Source organism: Thermobia domestica, chromosome 3 (assembly GCF_964235325.1).
Source record: "Thermobia domestica chromosome 3, izTheDome1.hap1.1, whole genome shotgun sequence".
Lineage (NCBI taxonomy): Eukaryota > Metazoa > Arthropoda > Insecta > Zygentoma > Lepismatidae > Thermobia > Thermobia domestica.
In genome coordinates, this window is record NC_137456.1 from 126,637,884 (window position 1) to 126,660,645 (window position 22,762).

Sequence of the window (22,762 nt, forward strand, 5' to 3'; positions counted from 1 at the left end):
ACTTGTGGTTTTCTTATGTATCTTTGACGGGATATTTTTATCTCCGTGGGAAAATTACCACCGGAACACCCATAGATTCAACACTGGGGAGAAGTGTGATGGTTTCTAAGCATCATTCTCATCTCCCCCAGAATATAAGCTGCAAATTACCCCCTTCCAATGTTGAACATAAGCTTTACGCCGTTAACTGTAGCCATCACCGATACATGCACTGTGCATGCCACATGTATCGTGCATGTACAGTATTCGCATACATTTATCTTTCAGCATATGTTTTGCTTTCCATTCCTGAAACATGTAATCTGTATGTGTTTCAACTACAGATATGTACTGTTGCCATCACCGATATATGCAGTGTACATTCAACATGTACCGTGCATGTACAGTACTCGCATACATTTCTATTACAGCATATGTTTTGTTACGTTTCATTTGCCTGAAACATAGCACACATACTACATTTGGTCTGTATGTGTTTCAACTCCAGACATGTACTGTTGCCATCACCGATATATGCACTGTACATCCAAAATGTATTGTGCATGTACAGTATTCGAATACATTGATCTTACAGCATATGTTTTGCTATGTTTCATTCCTGAAACATATAGCACACATGCCACATGTACACTGTGTGTGTTTCAATTACAGACATGTACTCTTGCCATCACCGATATATTCACTGTACATGCAACATGTACTGTGCATGTACAGCACTCGGATATATTTATCATACAGCATTTGTTTTCTTAATGTGACATACACTGTACATTAAACAGATTACGTACATGTTCAATGCTCTTTGACATGCACTGTACCGTACTTGTTTTCGCAACCTGTACACAACATGTACGTTCTTCACATTTAACAGTGAAAAACATAGTATGTACACGCGTTCTACATACACTGTAATCAGTAATCTGTACAGCAACTGTGCGTCCAGTTTAATACAGGTACACCCACATGCATTTTGAGGTGGTGATTTGCTTGTTTTTTTTTTTTTCAGTAAACAGGTACATTACATGTAACATGTAAAAAACAGACTTCACGAAAATCACAAACATGCATTATACAGGTGTTTCAGAGCCTGTACAGTGCATGTACTGAAGAAACATTTTCATATGGGTATTCATTTACAGTAGATTTGAATTAAAAAAAAAATATATATATATTTTCCTGCAATAATGACAAATTACATATTAATTATAAGATGTATCTACCTTTTTCTCATACGTCCGTGCTAAGGATATTTATCGTGAATTTTTCTGATTTTTGTAAGGGGGGTTGTTCCCTCATATCAATCACTGGAGTATGCAAGGAGCATCGGAACACTAATTATGTGACATTTGTGATTAATCTGACAATCATTGGTATTTTCAGAATAAAATTGGGATATTCTTAATAAAGATCCACCATCTTATCCTTTGCCCCAAGTGCCCCTAAGGCCGTGCGTTAATAAATTAACATTCCAGATTTGACAAACTTATAATTTTTACAACGATAGCGCCAAGTTTCATACTGCTTGATTAAAAAAATAGCTTCTTCCAATATGTCGCTGCTAAGGATACATACCGTGAATTTTTAATGTGATTTTTAGGAGGGGACAGCCCCATATCAGTTACTGGTACATGCAAGGAGCGTCGGAGAATTAATTCTGTGACTTTTGTTGGCATTTCCACAACAAAATTTTGAATTTTTGTAAAGATGTACCATCTTATGCTACGACCTCTGTGACCTCCCTCAGGTGGTGCATTACTAAAATAAAATTCCAGATTTTAAAACTTAACTTTTTACTAGAATAATGAATTTCACAAAATAGTTTTTTCCTTATGTCCCTGCAAAAAATATTTATGGTGAATTTTTAATGTGACTTTTGGTAGGGGGCTGTAGCCCAATATCAATCACTGGCACATGCAAGGAGCGTCGGGAATTAATTCTGTCACATTTGCGATTAATCTGACGTTTACAGAAAAAAAATGGAATTTTTGTAAAGTCCCAAATGCTATCCCTGTGCCCCCTTCCCTCAGGTGGTGCGTTACCAAACTAACACTCCAGATTTCAGAACGCATACCTTTTTACTATAATTAAACCAAATTTCACATTAATTTACCAAAACAAATGTATTCATGTATGTCCCTGCTAAGGATATTTATGGTCATTTTTATGTGATTTTTGTAGAGAGGCTACAGCCCCATATCAGTTACTGACACATGCAAGGAGTATTGGAATATAATTTCTGTGGCATTTGTGATTAATCTGACGCTCACTGTCATTTCCACAACAAAATTTCGAATTTTTATAAAGATCCACCATCTTACGCTACGCCCCCTGTGTCCCCCCTCAGGTGGTGCGTTAACAAAATAACATTCCAGATTTCCAAACCTTACCTCTCTACTACAATAACAACAAATTTCACGTTAATTGACAAAAACAAAATAGTTTTTTTCCCCATATGTGCGTGCAAAAAATAATTACGTTGAATTTTTAATGTGACTTTTGGATGGGGGCTCTAGCCCCATATAAGTTACTAGCACATGCAAAGAGCATCAGAATATTTTTCTGTGGTATTTGTGATTGATCTTACGCTTACTGACGTTCCTAAAATAAATTTTTTGATTTTGGTAAGACTCCACCCACCACTATTTATGGCCCTTGCCCCCTAAAGGGGGATCCTTACCCAAAATAATGTTTAGGACGACTCCACTAGCATTGCGGATGAGTGTCTTTGTATTTTGTATCAAATAACACTCATTTGTACCAAAACCCTTAGCAATAGTTATTGGAGAAAACTGCTTCCAAAATTTAACATTGAATCCCCCGTAAGGAAAATGAACTTTTGTGTTTACGGTCCCAAAAGAGGGGCTAAACAGTGATTTTCTCTTATTTTCTTTTGAAATTCAAAAAATTCAGACATTTTCCAATAAGAATGCCAAATTTCACATTATTAGTGTGAAAACTTCATGTTCTGCCAGTGCTCTAGAAAATTACACGAATTATGGAACAGTATATATATATATATATATATATATATATATATATATATATATATATATATACACATATATATATATATATATATATATATATATATATATATATATATATATACGGGCTAACATAACAGCAACAGAGGATAAATACCTGGGAAATGGAATAGTTGTGGTGACATTCCTTTAAGGACATTCATCTTCCTCTTTGTATGTAGGTTCTGAACTAAAACCCAGCAACAACGGATACTTAAACTAGTATAAAGATAAATTACTAAAGTACGGGACAAGATTAAACGACCAAAATCGTCATTACCTAGGATAGTTTTAATGGTGCTTTTGCTCGTTTTTGTCCTGTTCTTTAATTTAGATCCTTCAGTCTTGTGCAAGGTATTATTTCATAAATTTGAATTGTGGAGATTATTGCTACATAGAGAGTGAAGTAAATAGCAGTTTTGCTTTGCTGTTTAATTTTCTGTAGGGTGGCCAGAAAGTCCCTTTATACCTGCAGTTATTTCATCCCTACATTGGTAATACTTAGTGATGTGTTTAAGATGTCCGTAGGTGCACCTCCATTATCCCTACACAGCCTGATACGCCTTCATGTCCTCCTCCACATCTGCTTTAGCAGTTGCCGCGTCACAAGTTGGAAGGCTTCAAGAACACTTCCCGCAGAGCATCTTTGTCTACGTACTGCTTTTTCTTGACGTGTTATTTGATGATACCCTACAGGGCATTGTCTGGAGTTATAATGTCCGAACTTCGAGGCGGCCAAGGATAAGGGGCTGGTGAATTTGGGGACCCATGTTTCCTTTCGAGTTAATGGACGACTAGAAAGAGGGGCGTCCAAAATACTTCTCAGGTGAAAAGCTTTATTGTCCCACCTGATCAAATTGTAATGACTTGATTGCTCCTTACCGAACCGTTCAAAAAACCTATCCATCACCTGCGTTGTACTTCCGTTCATGGACCCAAATACTTGCCACTAAGCGCTTCTCCAAAGTGAAATCACTGGTATCTGCCATTTGTTGTTCACCAAACACTAAAAGGCAAGACAGTGAACTGGTAAACGCACACAATTTATTGTTCTCCCTCCGCTGGCATTTACGCGGCAATTCACGTGAGGACTGTTGCCATAGCGATGATCAGGCTGGGAGGTTCAACATTTAAATCTTGACATCTTACATTGTTACACGCATTTAGTTCGGGAGTAACGGGACTTTCTGACTACCTATATTGATGGAGATGGCAAAACAGACCAGACAAACCAGGTCAGAATTTGAGATTCAAATTATCGTAAAACAATTGTTTCTGTTACATTGGTGAAGTAACAAAGTTTCAGGGTATTCAGTTCCTGTTTTCATGTAGATATCTTCGTATCTTTGCTGTAGGAAGAAACGCGTAAATGGGATCTCCATCGTTTTCCTGTGTTGCTGTTCTGTATCTTGTTTTGCAGCAAACAAACAAGTTCCTTCGTACTGACGGTTCATTATCACATGATACGTTGAATGAAAGAAACTGATCCAAACGATCGATCATATTTCAGCTTGCGGATGTGAAATGTTGTGCATGTTAATACTACTTTAAACCCAAATTCGGTGGCGTAATAGATAGAGCAGTTACTTCTGGGGCCAAATTTTGTGCGGTCAAGCCATGGGGGCGCAATATGAGTTTTGCGGTAAATAAACATCGAGTGGGTCAAGAAAAAGTCACGAAATTTAGGTTTTGGGTCACGAATTTTTTTATCTGTACAAATATAAGTACAAACTGGAAAATTTTGTTCTATAAAACGTCAAAATTCATCACCAAAAATATGTATGATCGGCTTTGTAAGCAAAGCACGCTTCTATCGCATGCATAAAAATTCGTCCTAATTCGCGCCCAAATTTCCTCTTGAGAATGCTACGCAGTTTTATGGTGTGGTAAAGAAAAGGTCACAAAAAAGTCGCGAAATTTCATTTTGGAATTTTAGTAGACACCCTCTAATAGTAATTTTAATTAAAAAGTATTACATTCTTTCTGAAATTAAACAATTCACTTTTCTTTTCTAATATTGAAAGGATATAGCCGTAATTTTAAATTATAGTTACATTATACTGATAACCTATAGTAATACAAAAAAAATTCTATCGACTACCTTCGACAAACTAAAAGATAAAATAATAAAAAGGAATATAAAGTTAATGATCTTATTGGCTTATTCATTTCTGTCTTAGGTAAGAAAATGACTGAAGAAGAGGAGTTACGTGCCTTAGAAACCCTTACTGATCTGTCTCCTGTTGGAAGCATATTAGATCTAGTAGCAGATATAGATGCTGTAAGTAAATTCAGAAATGATTAATTTTTAGTTTCACATCGTACTCAACGTTGATCACATATTATATGAGTCACGCCATGTTTCATATAATTGATTTCAATAAGACAACTTTTCAGCCTTAACTTTTAATTTATATTAGCCTTGTTCTTTTTCTGAATCTTATGTGTTATGTTATATTTGTGAATAAATTAACAGAATGCTCATGTTTTGTAATATCTATTTTGATTCATACTGGAGGGCAGGAAAATGAACACTACAGATTTAAGGCTATAAAGAAGACAATGTGATCACAGATATTATAGAAGGTTCTAGGAAGTAAACATAGTTGTTAGAATTAATTCTTTTTATAAAAGAAAGACATAGGCAAAATTCAGTATTGTTTTCTTCCTGAATTTATGTGTGAAATATGAATAATGGCAGGGTAATAAGTAAACAGTGGCGATACAATAGATATTTATTGAACTATTGGCCAGTAATCACTAAAAAGACGTACTTATCCAGTATACTCTAGATTTGGTGCTTATAAATTTACTTAACTCAATACATTTACAAAATCATTTTAATGTGTTAAAGTATTTTCTGATCGAGTAGATTCCGTATATACTTTCGTCAATTATATCTTTGTTATTGAAAGCTTTGTTATTGAAAGAAGAAATGTTAAAGGAATTAACATTACCTGTATACCTATAGATTGTTTATCATCTTTCGATTTTAAAAAAAAAAACAGAAATGGTAATATATGACTATCAAACATACGAAAATATATATGGTAATCATCTGTAATCTCTACACAGAGCCGGCCTTACGTGTTGCGGGGCCCCAAGTTTACAACTAACTTGCCAAGTTCTGTATAACCAATATACTGTATATATATATATATATATATAGGGTGTTTCAAAACAACAGCGATAAAATTTGGGAGGTGATTCCTGACACCAAAATAAGACAAAAAAGTATAGACTAACCTGGGTGCACAAACCTTTCGGAGTTATACGCTGCCGAAAACATGAAAAAATGAACTTTAAAGGTCCATAGCTCCAATACTATGGGACCTACCGTAGGCGGATCAAGATTTCACTTAGGAACTATGTGCTAATAGGAACTAATTATGTCTATCCAAAAATACATGTTTCAGAATCCTAAGATACGCAACAATTTTTATCAAGGGGCTTTGACTATGGGCATATAATTTGAAGTACTCACCAACTACATCTTTTAAAAAATGCGGAAGTACCGCAGGATTATGAAACTTGGATATTTGGATAGGGCACAAACTGGTACCTAAGTAAAGTCTTGACCCGACTACGGTAGGTCCCGTAGTTTTGGAGGTATGGACCTTTAAATTTATTTTATTCATGTTTTCGGCAGCCTATAACTTCGAAAGGAAGATTTGTGCACCCAGGTTGGTCTACTTTTTGTTTTATCTTGGTGTCAGGAATCACACCTTAAACGTTGTCGGTGTTGTTTTGAAACACCCTATACATATATATAAAAATATGTATTACGCTCTCCTTGCTTGTCTAGTAGTTATACCCATTTCCCTTATAACATGTTTCCATTTGCAAAACGTTCTCGTGAAAGATGATCTGAAAAAATGTTCTGCCTCTACATTGCTTATATCAGCTAATTTATGGATTAAAAGATCCAATATTTTAATCAAAATTTTTTTGTAGAACTTATATCTGGAGAACTACATATAATGTATCGAAACCCAAACTATTACTTAACTCATTATAATGTGCTTATTCCGTAAGAAATGCGAAAACTCGATTTAGAGGCGTTTAAAAATTTTGTGGCTCCTGATCCAAAAACTAGCTATTAGCGAAAATCGCAATCTTTTGATGCATTTTTTTAAATATTATTCCTAAAGTTCTTGGCCAAGATCGCATTTTTTTTATCATACCTAAAATTCTTGTTCAGAGGAATAATTCAAATAAATGGAAGTGCAGATAGTGAATGAATTTTAAAATACATATTTCAGCCTTGTGCCTTGCAATTTTTCAAGAAGTTTCTGTGCAGTATTTCATTTTTCTTCTTTTACAAGTAAACCTATCGATGTTGAAATCTAGTTTCTTGACCAAATTTGGCAGAGAATTGTGGAATATCAAGAAACGTGCATAAGTAAAATTTAAAGTGTTTTTGTATATACACAGCTGCAGTGGCCAAAAAATTGATTGATCAGAATAAGCCATAATAATATGTTTCAAGTTTGAAAATTTCATTTTATTTGTAAAACGGGTAAAGGGATAAAAAAACAAAAACACATTAAGCGACACCGGGAGAAAGTAGGCATCTATTTGAGGGTATGCTTATCATGGCCGCCATCTTGAAGTCGGTCATCTTGTATCTCGCTCGACTTTTTTAAATAGGAGGAAGGTCATATCAAATTGGGCTAGAATTTTATGAGAAATACAATGAAGTCTATGTTTCCATAAGTATATTGTAAGTCATAATGAAATGCACATTGATGTGAATTCGTTGGTTCAAAGATTAACAGCTTTTTCGGAGACGAGGGCAAAATTTGCCCTCTGGTTTTGTATTTTTAATGTTGCTATAATAAGAGAAATGATATGCAAAGAAGTCGCACTGAGGCTGATTTATTTGATACCAACTCGGTATTCACCGTAGTATCACATGACATACCAGCAAGAACGCCAGAACGTTTACTTAGTGGGGTGTTCAAAATAAAAGAGAGTGTGCACCCAGAATAATGATACATATTTTTACACAAACTCAAAGAGAACAATACTTTTACGCCTAGGGGCGTGTGTAGGGAAATTTGGGAGCGTGTGAAGGATGTTGGGATTGTGCAGAATTTTCCCTGGACATAATATATATTTTTACAACAGAAGTTGTAAAAAAAAAAAAAAATAATAATAATAATAATAATAATAATAATAAATAAATAAAAATAAAGAAACAACTGCAGCATTAAATTCAGAAAATATTCTATTTATAACTATTCATTTACTTATTAGGGAGAGGTCATACCCTCCCTTGTGGAGTCCACGGATGTAGCTGTATTGCAATATGTTGTGTGTACTTGAAAACAGAGAGTAGCAGAGCCATCTGAATAGTACCATAACCACTTGGCCGGGGGCCCGCAAGCAGAAGAGCATGTATTAATTACATGTATTAGGAGCAAAATTTAGTCATAGGGACCACAACACACTTGTTTACTCTGGGGCCTAATATGCTGTTAAAACGGCACTAGCGCAGGGCCCGATTGGGAGCAATCGGTCCAATCGGCTTAAGGCCGGCCCTGTCTCTACAGGAAATATAGAGAATTGTAACATAAGAACTCGAACTGTTTTTTAGTACACATTGCTAAGAAATAATGATGAAAAAGCTAATTAAATGTTTCGCTTCAGTATTATAAGGCTTTATGATTTTCTTTCTTTTTTAACTTATTTATTTAAATAAATCGTAGAGAGAGTGGGATATGCATATAAGAATAACACGTTTGAGCACAGTGGATTAAAATAGGTTAATTCGGATAATCTCCCTCTTAAGAAGAAAATACTTCTATTTTTATTCTTTATAAACAAGGAATAGAATAATAGTACATATTGCCCTTTCGCTTGTCCTCTTTGTTCTGCCACTGACTCTTCCCTCCATTCAGATCTTCAGATCTTTAGATCTACACAATAAGCTCAACTGAACGCAAAGAATAAACTTCAGTGACAAAAGTGTAGTAAGAAAAGCTACTAGCTACTGAGTTGATCCTTTACAAGACACATTCACGCCTCGAAACATATTCACCAAAATCATAAACTGATATAGACTGTGGAAATATTACACCACTCATTAAACTTGAATATTCTGAATTCCAACATTTCGAACCTTACATCTTTACAGAAGTGTTCGTTAATTTTTAATTATTTTCTTATTTCAGGCTGATTACGAAATGCCGAAATACGAACGTGATTTACAGAAAAGTACAGAAGGGAAAAATGATCAAACTAATAATGAAGATTATGATAAACTAATGGAAGTTATTGGTTACTTAGCGGCTGGAAATTCTGAGCAGAAAGATACTTATTTGTCTAAGAAGGCTGATCATCGTTTAAGTTGCGTATTAGAAAATGAATTGTATTCTGATCGAACAGATAAATCCAATGTTTTTTCTAAACAAGGAGACAATGACGTTACGTCAAAATACACAGGTGAAGAAAGAAGATCTCCGAAGAAATTTGACCAAAAAGTAGTCAGTTTTTATGAAAGCAATATGCCGACTGAATCAATGAACACAGGAGAAAAGGAAAGATGGATTAATAACGGTAGGTATAGGTGATTTGTTTCCTTAACGTGAATTATTATCTTTTTCTACTAATTCGAAAAGCAACCATAAGAACTAATGAAAACAATTAAATTTATACTTTAATCTTTACAAACGTTTGTTTAGTTGATTAGTACTGTTAAAATTATTTGAATATTCGGCCATTCGTTATTCCAGTCACTATTAGACTTCCAAATCAGTCTTGTCTGTAGGGAGTGGGGGCACAAAATTAAAATGAGAAAGGGCTGGACTAGGACACTATTTTGGTATATTTGCAATAGAAATTGGTTATGTCCTTCTGTCTGTCTGGTAGATATCAAAGCAAAAACGATAATAAGTAGAGGCAAAGTATAAAGAAAATAATAATAAAATGTGAAAATTAATACTATAAAATATGAATTTTTAGTTATATACTTTCTAAAAAAAATAACTGTATATCACAACACATATATATCACCATTCATTAATCTTTTTGAAACATCAGGCATAGATTTACACCATTATTTCAATAAAAAATGTTTACGATTAACAATTGGTGTTGTTAGTATATACGTACTATACCTTAAAGTCTTAGTAACATACAATAAGATGGAAACAAAGGGATAACAAACCTTAGAAATGTTCGGTTTGCGCCATTTGGGAGCCCTATCGGGGGGAGGAGAGGCTTGTATATGTCCCAGATGGACGACTAATAACATGCCATTGGGTCCGGGAGTGTAGTGGTACAGTTTGAAGTATAGAAAATGTTACAAAAGTTGAAGTCCAACTTAGGAACAAACTCTTGCACCGTGTGCTTATGCATTCCGAAATACACTTTTCATCGACTATCTACTTCCGGTATTCAACCCAACTCACCTCCCTCCTCCACCTCTTCTTGTCTGAAGCGGTGTGTGACGTAATGTACTCTTTCTTTTCAGACGGAGAAAACATGAACAAGTTTACAAGGTTTATCGCTCTAAAACCGTCTCTTTCATTCGTTTGTTCTGAAATGCCTTTCTAGAGCCTGAATAAAACAAAACGTCACAAAATGTTCCCGTAACTTCATAAACGCCCTTATTTGCATTCTTTCCCTTCTTCAAAGGCTGCATATCACATCAAACTAGGAAGATGTTCCTTGTGAATTCTATGGAAATTGTTAATCATGGCAGTAGATTTTGTGCATCCAAAAGTCTGTAATGCGGGCGCAGAGCTCTAAAAACTACTGACAGAAATAAGTGTTATTCATTTCTTGTCAGTAATTGCAAGCAAATGTTCCAGTCGGCGTCATTTGGGCAGGACAGAAGGGTGTAATTGCCTCCTCCCTTGAGCTTGAGAAATACATATTGTTTGATCAAATGTGTAGTAATATAATTAAAAAAAGTTCGATCCCAGCTTGCGCCAAGTAAACTTTGTGGTGGACAAACACCGTGAGCGTGGGTTCTCCCGTTTCCTCCCACTTTTTCATTCTACCATTTCCTTCATTGCTTATCGTCACCGTCTCCTTTATCCTCCCCACATAATTTTGGGACGGAAAACCTAAAGATTTTATTTCATTTTTTACTAATAAGAAAATGAAACTATTATGTCAGCGGAGAATCTCTGCCCCCTTCCCCCCACTCCGGACCCGGGCAAAATCTAAAATGACGCTGCTTTTAACAACAAATCTATATAGTTACGATAGCACATTACTAAAGCGCTTACATTTGGTTTCAAGAGTCGAAGGTTTGATCCCAAGCCCTAACAGTTCATGGACGACACTGAGGGAGAGAGAGAGAGAGAGAGATTCAAATATGGAGACAGAAAGGAATGATTTACATATACATGTTTAGAAGTGGAGAAGAAAATGATCGGACAGCGTCCGTATTATGATAAAAATTGTGACTTTGTGAAACAGAAGAAGGAAAGGTTACGAACTGCGAGGATCACGTTAGGTAGTTGTTGAATTAAGATGGAGAATTCTTTTTAGAGCATCAGATGAAGGGAGAGAAAGATCTTAAGATCTGGAGAATTAAGAATTTAAAAAATCTTTAGCTTCCGAGCCGGGTTTCGAACCACGAACCTTTTAGATATCGATCCATGACTTTATCCACTCAGCCACGGAGAGCTCTACGTAGCCTGTCACATACTTTTCCTTTACCTACTAGAATGGGATATTCTAAACGTTGATCCGGTGGATGTGCCGTTTAGATGGGACGCAGACCTCTTGTTGCTTAGTTATAGGGTGTATAATGAACTTCCCCTTGTTCAGCAACACTTTTTAAGTCAGTAAAATTTATTCTTATTGTGTTCATTAAGTTATATTTGATAGAACTATATGATAAAATAGTGCCAAATACTTTGCGTCGTTGTCTGTTACATGAATGTTTAATGTGAGGGATTCCTACTTGAATGGTCTTAGGTTCGAATCCCGACCATTCTTCTTGACTTCTTCTAGCCACACTCATACTGTGCAATCGAGAAACTCAACTTTGAAGTAAATGTAGTCACAGCTAGTTTAAGACGAAATTATATTCAAATATGATATTTGTTATACATGCTTTTCTTTAACTTATGATGTTTCAATGTTGATATTAAATCCTACTACCTGTATGTAATTCATTTCCTACGTCATATCATGCTGAATGTTTGCACAGCGACGACAGTCAGGCGGTAATAGGATGAGTGTAAGAGCAATGGTTGTGACACGAACTTGACTTGAATCAAGAATGTGATCGGCAAGTATAAGGATGCCATGGCCCAAGCATTCAGTTCTCCAACATAGGGAACGAGAACACAGCCGTGCACACAAACCACAACCAGCATGGAGAAAACTTCGCAGAATTGCCATGCAAGAGAATCTCACAACTCCTCAAAACAGGGCAAATGGTCTAAATGTATCTTTGGGAATGTTAGCCACATCTTGCACCAACGACTGAATCCTAAAAAATATATATCATCACCTTAGTAATACCCACTGATGGAAATGAAAATGTAAAACTCGAAAGGTGTACAGGCGGCATCTGGCAAATCAGAGATGGTGGGACGTCGCCACATTGGATGAGGTGTGGGTGTACCTTTTGACTGCTCCAAATTAAGAGCCATTATGTACAAAGACAAATGAGCAAAACGCTTCACAAAGTGGGTCCGGGCATGCAAAGAGGCTCGCCCGTAGTCATCAATGGTAGTTGTCGTCTGCTGTCACCGAGGCAAACTAAAGACTTGCAAGGAAAAGAATAACTGGAAAATGACCTCGCAGTACTGTCAGGAAGAGATCCAGAAGCCGATCTACTAGCAGGAGCTAGAAGCAATGTATGGAAACGAGACTAACAAGCTCCGCATCCATCAAAACAAAGCTTCATAGCATATCTCAAAATCGTCTCCCGCATTCTATCAGAATATGAACAATACAGGACTTCCAATAAAATAACTGTGAAGTCTTCAGACGCAAGTCCAATGGACTTTTGTGAGTTTGAACTGCTAAAAAGAGATTTGGGATTAGCATTGCTCAGTGAAAACTACGTTGCCGAACCATCGTTCGAACGAGCGGAAACACATCGGGCACTTTCACACCTGGCACCATTAATTTTCAAAACTGTTTGGTAAGTACAGTTTGCAGGGCTCATAGCGTGTTTTTTTTAACTAAAAGTTACTTCTTTTTCAGGTTGGTCACTAGAAGTTACTTTTTTTGCAAATTTGTCACTAAAAGTTACTTTTTTTGAGAGGTAAAGTAGCTTTTTTGTATGATTTATGTTTTGCATTTGCAGTTTTTTAAGAAAAATATAAAAATAAATGGAAAAAGGCAGAAACTTGTTACTCATTACTCTTCTGAAAGCTTCAGTACTTGCTGCCATATGTGAAACAGCTTTATTCTCACTTCAGCTTTTATTCTTTCTAAAGCACAGTGGATGGTTCGTGGATGATTAAGCTCTCAAGGTGGGGTTAAGATCCCTTCTGTGTCTATTCTTTCTTCTATCATGATAGTCTTTTAGTTTTCTCTCGTAATAGTTAACGCTCCGCTCAACGTTGTATGTGTTTGTTTGTGTGGTTCATCATGTTCGTCTAGTGTTATGCTTCTTGGATGTTCTTCTTAAGAGCAGGTGATAAATTTGAATATTTCACGGCTTTGAGAACTCTCAATGCTAAATTAAATATAATGTCTGGGATGAAGAAACTCGGAAATAGGCCAGAACCGGTTCCATTTACTCAGAAGCTTCTTACATCTGCTAAGTCTGCTTACCGTAACTACAAAACATACTTAGAAAACCTAAGAAAGGAGGAAGCTCAAAAAGAAGAAGTAAAGAAGAAAAGACGAAACAAAACAACAGAGGTGATGGAGAAATTGACAAAGGAAAAAAGGGGCATGATGAGAGTTTGGTCACTTTTTCGTGTGCTTTTGGTCACTTTTCAACTATTTACAAAATACCAGACCACTATGAGCCCTGCGTTTGTCATACATACGCGAAACAGCCTTTGTAGACTTAAATATTTTTCAAAATATGATTCCTGTAATCACCACTTATGATATAATTTCTCTCTGTTTGTAGAAAATGGTCAAGAAGAAAAAGAAAATGAAGAACCATGCATGATGGAGAAAACGAAAAATTGCCGTGTTGTAATCCAGGAGATAACATTTCAGAATACTAGTGTCCGTAATAAATTTTCAGTGGCTGGACATCGCACTCCTGGAGCTACTTATTTCGTTGAATATGAATTTCCACATGCTGCCACTCAAAAGTCAACAGGGTTTCGGTTTTCTGCACCGAAAATAATCAAATATTGTTCAAAACGACACGTAGGAAATAGTAAGTTATTGCCATATTATTTTGGGTAATAGTATACAGTTTTGTACCATGTCGTATTTACCCGAATCTAATGCGTACCTTTTGTGTCCAGATATTGTGCCTAATAAATTATGACGTACATTAGAATCGATAGCATATTGGATTCGAGTACAATTTGACTCCGTAGATGACTTGTAACTTCATTCAAATTTATCGTTCCTTACGTTACAATGCATTGTTGCAATTCTCGACTTTGTTACATTTATTGATGACCTATTATAGCATAGAGGATTTGAATTAGGAAGTAAAAGTGGAAGGAAAAGAGGAAGAGGAAAAACATCTTATGATGATAGATTCAAGCGTAAAATAAATTATTTATGTCTTTAGTTCAAATATTTCCAGTTCCAGTTTTTTTTTTTCATTTCTTTCGGTAACCACTCTGTGGGTTCAGTCAAGTCGACTATTGCGCTGCAAATTGTTATAAGGGATAATATTTGTAGAAAATAAGTTGTTTACTTTAAGTAATATTGGTCACGATGTTGGTCGTGACCAAAATGGCGCGGGTATAAGCCCGAATTCGCGTGCATTAAGTGATGTAGTTATATAATAAAACCATTGGAGATAATTATAATAGTGACGCCAAGAATGTCCATACACTAAAGATAGAATCCAAAATAAATTAAATCATAAAACGACTTGTATTAAACAATGCATTATTAAACGGGAGACAATCTAAACCCTGGCGCCATTTTGTTTCGAACCTTCTTAGTTTATGTTGGTAGTCCATTACTTTCTGTAACAATGAGCATGTGATGTGACAATGGGTTACGTAAATCCATTGTTATATAAAATAAATTTCCTTCACCATTTATGAGCATTACATTCGCCAACAAACTTTTTTTTTTCACTCATTCATGATTTTAAGTTTGGGGTGCACATTAGATTCGCATAAATACGGCATTATATTCTTCAGTGTATATTTCTCTAGGTCTTATCAAGACTGTTTTATGTAATAAGTGAAAGTATACATATTTACTAATGTTTATCAAAATGAGTAATCCAATAAAATTCTTACTTACCTAAATGCGTTGTTTGATTTATATTCAGCAATATTGCGTCGCACATAGGATGAAGAACAAATTTCAGGCCACTTTTGGTGATGTTTTTAGTGTGTTAACAACTTTTCTTCACAAGTGTGTTACTTACAGCTATACATTTTCTCATTTGGAGTATCTACAAATATAAGTATACTGTAGGGAAAGCATAGACGATAGAAGGATGTAAATAGTTCAGTAAAATTCTAAGGATGTCCACAGCAAGTGTGCAGATGAAATATTGCTAAGTATAAATCAAACTGTGTATTATGGTAAATAAGAATTTCATTATGCATTTTATTTTGTGTAGTGTAACACTGGTCAACAGTGAAAATGCTTTGGAGATAAAAGTAACCAATTCTTACTAATTTTAGGGTGCTGCTAACGAATATGAAATTAGTTTTTGAAGATTGGTTCGGGTTTCAAAGAAATACGTTATCACTAGATGTGCTCCAGTGCGCAAATTAAGGATTCGGGGCAGCAGGAGCTGTCTATTTATTTCAATAAACTTCTACTGTTTGACGATATTATGTTTATTGCTGTCCTTCATCTCTGACAAAGAAACATCAACCACATCACGGTTTGCAGAGTTCATCAGAGAAAACGTGTTGTGTAAGGTTCTTTTCTAGTCACAATTTGCCATTTCGGACGCGTAAATGTGTTAACAGTGCGGACTTTTTTACGTTGACGGCGAACTAACATTTGCCAATTAAAAACGAAATTTCATACATATAAAGATAGGCTCTCGCCCCTACTTTGGCTGTAAAGTGGGAGATATGGACAAGAAGTAGGCACCACATATTTCTTGTAATACTTGTTTTAGGACAAGAAGTGATCACCACATATTTCTTGTAATACTTGTTCTACAAACTTGTGGGACCGGCTATATGGAAAAAGGTCATGCATGCCGTTTGCAGTTCCAATGATATGGAGCGAGCCGATAGATCGTACTTCAAACTGTTATTTTTGCATGGTTCTTCCAATTAAGGGGCTAACCAAATAGAAAAAGTTATTTATCACAATGTCTTTTCTGCTATTTGTCCTGTGCCACTTTCTGAAGAACTAAAGATTCCACAGCTTCCCTATCTATCTTCATTATTTCATCCGACGAAGAGCAGGAGACGGACGAAGTCGACTCAGGTATGTCAAATACTGTTCCAGATTCCTCGTCACCCACCGATTCTGACTTCGCAACCAATATATCACCATCTATTCCCCATATGATCACTGAGCATGAATTAAATATCTTATAAGGGATCTGGAGTTTTCAAAAAGTAGCGCAAAACTACTGGCATCCATACTCAAGCAGTGAGAAACTCTTTCTGAAGATGTTAAAGTATCGTGTATCGGACATGTCAGAGGCCCCTGGAAGAATATTTTTCAATAGTGACATAGTGTGTTGTAACTGGTCTTGTTAGTAACTTAACATGAACATAATCTCGATGAGTGGCGGTTGTTGATAGGCGCATCAAAACTAAGTCTAAAAGTGTGTTAGTGAACAGTGGAAATGTGTTGCCATCAATTCCAATCAGTTATGCAGTCCACTGGAAGGAGACATACGCTAACATGGAAAAACTGCTGAAAGCCATAAATTATAACGAATATAATTGGAATGTTTATGGCAAATTAAAAGTTCTAGCCATACTTCTTGGCCTGCAGCTCGGCTACACAAAATATTGCTGTTTTATGCGAATGCGATAGCCGTAATAAAGCTTCCCACTATGTAAAAAGAGACTAGCCACACTGTAAATCTTTAGAGCCAGGAGAAAAGAACATTCAACATGTTCCTTTAATACATTCCAGCAGAGTTTTACTTTCTCATTTACATATTAAATTGGGTTCAATCAAGAACTTCGTTAAAAGTATGAACCCAATATGTAATGCCTTCAAATATGTTCTGCCTAAATTTCCACAAATTACTGAAACTAAAATCAAGGAGGGAATATTTATTAGCCCTTAAATGCGACAACTCCTCAATAATCCTGAATTTGATGCAGTGTTAGAAGATGATAAGAAAATTGCATGGAATTTTTTTCGAAACGTGGTGACGAATTTTTGGGGAAACGAACGGTCCCAGAGCTATAAGGCGTTAGTGGAACACTTAATATCTTCCTACCAAGCATGCCAAGCAATGGAGTGTAGTATGTCACTAAAAACACACATGTTCTCTTCCCAGAAAATTGCGGAGCAGTCAGCGATGAACATGGGGAACATTTCCATCAAGTTATATCTATGATGGAGTAACGATATCAGGGCCACTGGAGCGAGTCTGTGCTTGCTTATTATTGGTGGATAATCACTAGAGATATTCTAGAATCACAATACAAGCGACAGGCAAAGAAATGCCGTTTGTAATATCCATGTAAGTTATGTTTTATCACTTCCGTTCCATATAGTTTTAATTTCTTGCTAACCCTTTTACATTCTTTGGGAGAAACGCTGTGCCGCGCGCACACATAATCACACTAAAACCTATATGCTTGCTTTAAGTGATTTTTTTCTCATGTCTAGAGGGTCTAACGTTATAACAAAATTCATTTTTCGCTCTTTACATACGAAAGTCACTTTATTTTTTATTTTGTCTCTCTCTTTTCTCTATATGAAATTTGGTTGTCAAGAAGAACTGAGAAAAAAAAAAATCCTCCTAACTATTGTATATATTACAATGAAACGTAGAACATGCATTACATATAAATCCTAGTGGTGTTTAAGGTATATTTGGGTACTTGTAGCTGGGCCCGCACCTGGGGGGCGTTACAGTTGAAAAAGGAATTTTTGGACAGAAAATTCCCAATTTTACTCCACATTTCCCTTTTCTCGTACATCACACACACACATTATCATGGTACCATTTGAAAGCCTGTTTTATTCTGAAGAGAATGACGTATAAGTCATGATACTCAGATGAATAGTATTGTTTGGATTCTTTTTATTTTATCTCACTTTTCCCTATATGAAATTTGGTAATATCAAACAGGAATGAGAAATATTTTTCCCTCTAACTATTGTAGATATTACAGTGAAACTTAGTACACCCCTTAATGTGAACCACTGTACTTTTCAAGGTATATTACTTTTGGGTACCTTTAGCCGGGGACGCTACAGTTGAAAGAATGATTTTTTGGAGGGAAAATTACCAATTTCACCTGAAATTTCTCTTCTTTTGCACATCATGTACACATGCAGACAGTACCATTTGCAAGCTTAGTTTATTCTGAAGCGAATGATATATGAACCACGATACTCGGATGAGTACCATTTGCAAGCTTAGTTTATTCTGAAGCGAATGATATATGAACCACGATACTCGGATGAACAATACTGAAGCAGTAGTTACTTAAGTGAAAGGTAACATATAAAATGCAAGAATCTGAGTGTTAACACTACGTAACACATATTTCTTTCGATTACTCTTAAACTCGAACCAATTCAGTATTTTTATTATCATTTTCCTATTCAGCATCCTCATTTGCATAAGAAAATATACTTTTCATTTTCGAAGCATGAAAAAAGTTAAAATTTGTTGTCCAGTGTAATAGGAGCGATCTTAAGTATCGCCTGTTATGTGCAAATAATTCCTTTTTAAACACGTTCAGGAATCCTCGTCGAATAAAGAATGAAATGAAAAGTGTGACATAATTTAATTAGAATTTAAAAAAGTCACATAAGTATTTCTTATATATTGCTTCAATTGAATGATTCTTAGTATTTAAAAATATGATCGGAGCTATAGGCTTCATAAATGATTAGTGCAAAAGAATTTTCTGAAAGTAGGTTTGAGATCTTCCATGTTTTCTTTTTAAGATATTGTTATGGTACAACGCTTACTTACCAAAATACGAATATGATGATTTTAATGTCTAATTGGATGTATCCTTCACTTTCAGTTTATGATTTTCGAAATTTTCTGAATTGTCTGATATATATTTTATTTATCTTCGAACTTCAACAGGGATAAATCCCCAATTATAGAAGTCTTACATAAATTAAAATACAGGGAGTCCATAAAGTCCTGCAGGAAACTAAAACTCTATAACTTGGAAACCGTTACGTTTAAGTGTATAAATTTTTGGGGTTGGAATAAGGGAAGTTTAAAGTTTTGGTCTGGCCACAATGCTCGATTACATTTGCGCTGGTAATCACGTGACTTAAGATGGCGTCTATTAAAGAAAAGGCACAATGTGTTTTGTGGTTTGCGGAATTAAAATCTTGCGTTTCAGTGCGGAGAAAGTTCCAAACAACGTATAGCAAAACACCCCCAGCAGAAACAAGTATCAAGAGGCGGTACGAGAAATTCAAAGAAACGGGAAGTGTGTTAGATTTACCACGCAGTGGAAGGCCAGGAACGAGTGATGATGTGATTCACACGTTGCAGGACAGCGTAGCAAAGAGTCCAATGAAGTCGCTTCAACGTAGGTCATTGGAACTGGGAATACCGAAGTCAACGTTACACAAGATCGTACACTAGAATTTGAAGGTCCGGCCCTATACGTTAAAATTTGTGCACGAGCTGATAGAGGAAGACTGTGACATGAGAATGGAATTCTGTGAGTCAATGCTTACCCGTTTACAAGAAGATGGTGACCTTCTGTCTCGATTTCTATTTTCAGATGAAGCCACATTTCATGTGTCGGGAAAAGTGAACAGGCACAACTGCCGAATTTAGGGGCTGGAAAATCCACGTGAATTCGAGGAGCACAAGCGGGGTAGTCCCAGAGTCAATGTGTGGTGTGCTGTTTCAATGGACCACATTATCGACCCTTTTTTCTTCGAGGAAGAGACGTAAATGGTAACAATTATCTGAACATGCTACAGACATTCCTTTTGCCAGAACTTACTAGGTTAGGCATCTTGAATGAGGTCCACATGCAACAGGATTGGGCACCGCCGCACTATGCCCTTCAAGTTCGACAGTTTCTTAATGAAGAATTTAAGGAGAGATGGATTGGCCGAAGAGGACCCACACCTTGGCCTGCAAGATCACCAGATATGTCGCCTTGTGATTACTGGCTGTGGGGACGCGTGAAGACCAAGGTGTATTCGCAGAAGCCAGCTAATCTGCACAATCTCAAGAACAAAATAACATGTGATTTTGAACATTCCAGACGAGCACCGCCAACACGCAATTCTTGGTTTCCCAAAAAGACTGCAAGAGTGTTTGAACTGAATGGTGCACAATTGGAGGTTTGGCGATGAACCTTAACTAGCTGAAAGAAAACTTTGAAACTTTCTGTAAGTACACCAAAAAGTATTTAATACATTACATAGTTTCAAAGTTATAGTTTTACTTTCCTGCAGGACTTTATGGACTCCCTGTACATTATTTCATGTTATACAGAAAACAAAAAACAAAAACAAAAAAAAATAATAATAAAAATTATAAAGGAAACAAACATAATCATAAAGAAAAGAAAAAATCACAGAAAAGTGTGGCCAGTCAATCATTACATTACAGCATTTTCAACGTATTCATTTTACAACCGCAATTATAACAACATGACCGGTTTTCATTTTGTATATGTATTCTTTAATATTTTTACAAACTTTGCTAACTTAATACTGAAATCTAATTCTCCATGCTTGCTAGCTAATTTATTATACGTCTTGCACACTCTATATAACAATGAGTTTTGTAAAGAAACAGTTCTGGGTATATTATTTGATAATAAATCTTTTGATCTCAAATTACAATGTCTGACATTAAAACTAATTTTTTGAAGGAAATCAGTGTTATCCATTATCCCATTTATTGACCTATATAAACATATCTGATCCAAAATTTCACGTCTATTAGTCAGTGATACACATTTAAACTCTTAATAATTCTACATATGGAATTCTTTTATTTAAAGCCGATTCATGATATCTCTTGTAATAGAGATATCGTAAGAACATCTTTTGAATATTTTCTAATTGCTTTTGATGGGATTTGGAATTTGGTGACCAAATTATTGATGCATATTCCAATTTATTTCTTACTAAATTATTAAACAGTAATTTTATAGAATATGTGTTTCTAATTACAAAACCCAATGCCTTATATGCTTCTGCTACTATATTGTCTATGTGCTTCCTAAACGACATATTGTGTGTAAACACAACGCCCAAATCTTTACTTTCATATTTTCTGTTTATTTCGAAATCATTAATATAATATTTATCATTGCTAGTACATTTACAATTAGTATACGATATATAATATTTGTTTTGATTTAATTTTAATGAGTTTTCTACACTCCATTGAAATACAGAGTCTACATCCCTCTGTAACCTTTGTTTATTAATGTCAGTTGTCACTCCTTTGTACAACTTAAAATCATCAGCATATAATATACATTTCGAATAGTTTATTTTCATTGGTAAATCATTTATATAAATTAGAAATGCTAAGGTAAGATGCGATTAATCTGAAAAATTTTATATTCAGCCCAAATAGTGATAGTTTTTTCAGTAATATATCATGATTAATTTTATCAAAAGCCTTACTAAAGTCAAAGTAGATAGTATCTGCTCTTATATATATATATATATATATATATATATATATATATATATATATATCTTTACATGAGTGAAAATATGAGAATACAGTATGAATTGTAATACTTTTGCAGGAGCACAAATAATAGAAACAGGTCTATAATTTTCCACCTTCGTATCATCTCCACCTTTAAATATAGGTGTAACTCTAGATATTTTCCACATATCAGGAAATACCTGTTTCTTTATAAATTATATAAAGTATACAAAGGATACCTAAAATTTTCCAACATGCTTTGACTACATACGGAGGTATGCCATCGACACCACAAGATTTCTTTGGTTTCAATTTCTTTATAGCTTGACAATATTAGTTTTCATTTATTGTTTCCAATGTTAAAGTAGTACACAACTGCATATCCACAATATCTCTATAGTTATATGTTGGTACATTATTAGCATACACCGACTTAAAGTAAGTTGCAAAACTATCCGATATTGTCTTGTTCGTACTATATTCTAATCCATCAAATGTCATACCTTAGAGTTCATTTTGCTGATTTTCTTACTCTGTATATAATTCGAAAATGACTTCGTATTGTTTCTTATACACAATTCAGTTTCCTTTATATATTTTTTGTAAGCTATATCAATCTATATTTTACCTTTTTTTTAAATTCTTTAAATTTTTCATAGAGTTCTTTTTATGTTTTCGAAAATAATTCTTTAGTTTTATGTTAATTATTTCTTTTGAAAACCAACATGAGTACCTTTTGTTTAAAGAATTTACGTTTAGGAATATAACTTTCAAAGATGGAAAGTTACACGTGAATAAAAATAGTTAATAGAATCATTAACAACATCAA

The 22,762-nt window shown here is 35.1% G+C and overlaps 1 protein-coding gene across 3 annotated transcripts in view; it reads left to right on the plus strand.

Annotated features, from left to right (window-relative positions):
• LOC145680714 (C2 domain-containing protein 3-like) overlaps nt 1–22,762 on the plus strand; it is a 138,674-nt gene that overhangs the window by 49,236 nt on the left and 66,676 nt on the right. For all 3 annotated transcript variants that reach the window (XM_081751646.1, XM_081751645.1, XM_081751647.1), the window contains exons 4-6: nt 5,204–5,304; nt 9,200–9,584; nt 14,086–14,343. In XM_081751646.1, coding sequence (XP_081607772.1) covers nt 5,204–5,304; nt 9,200–9,584; nt 14,086–14,343 — 744 coding nt within the window. The remainder of the gene's footprint in view (nt 1–5,203; nt 5,305–9,199; nt 9,585–14,085; nt 14,344–22,762) is intronic.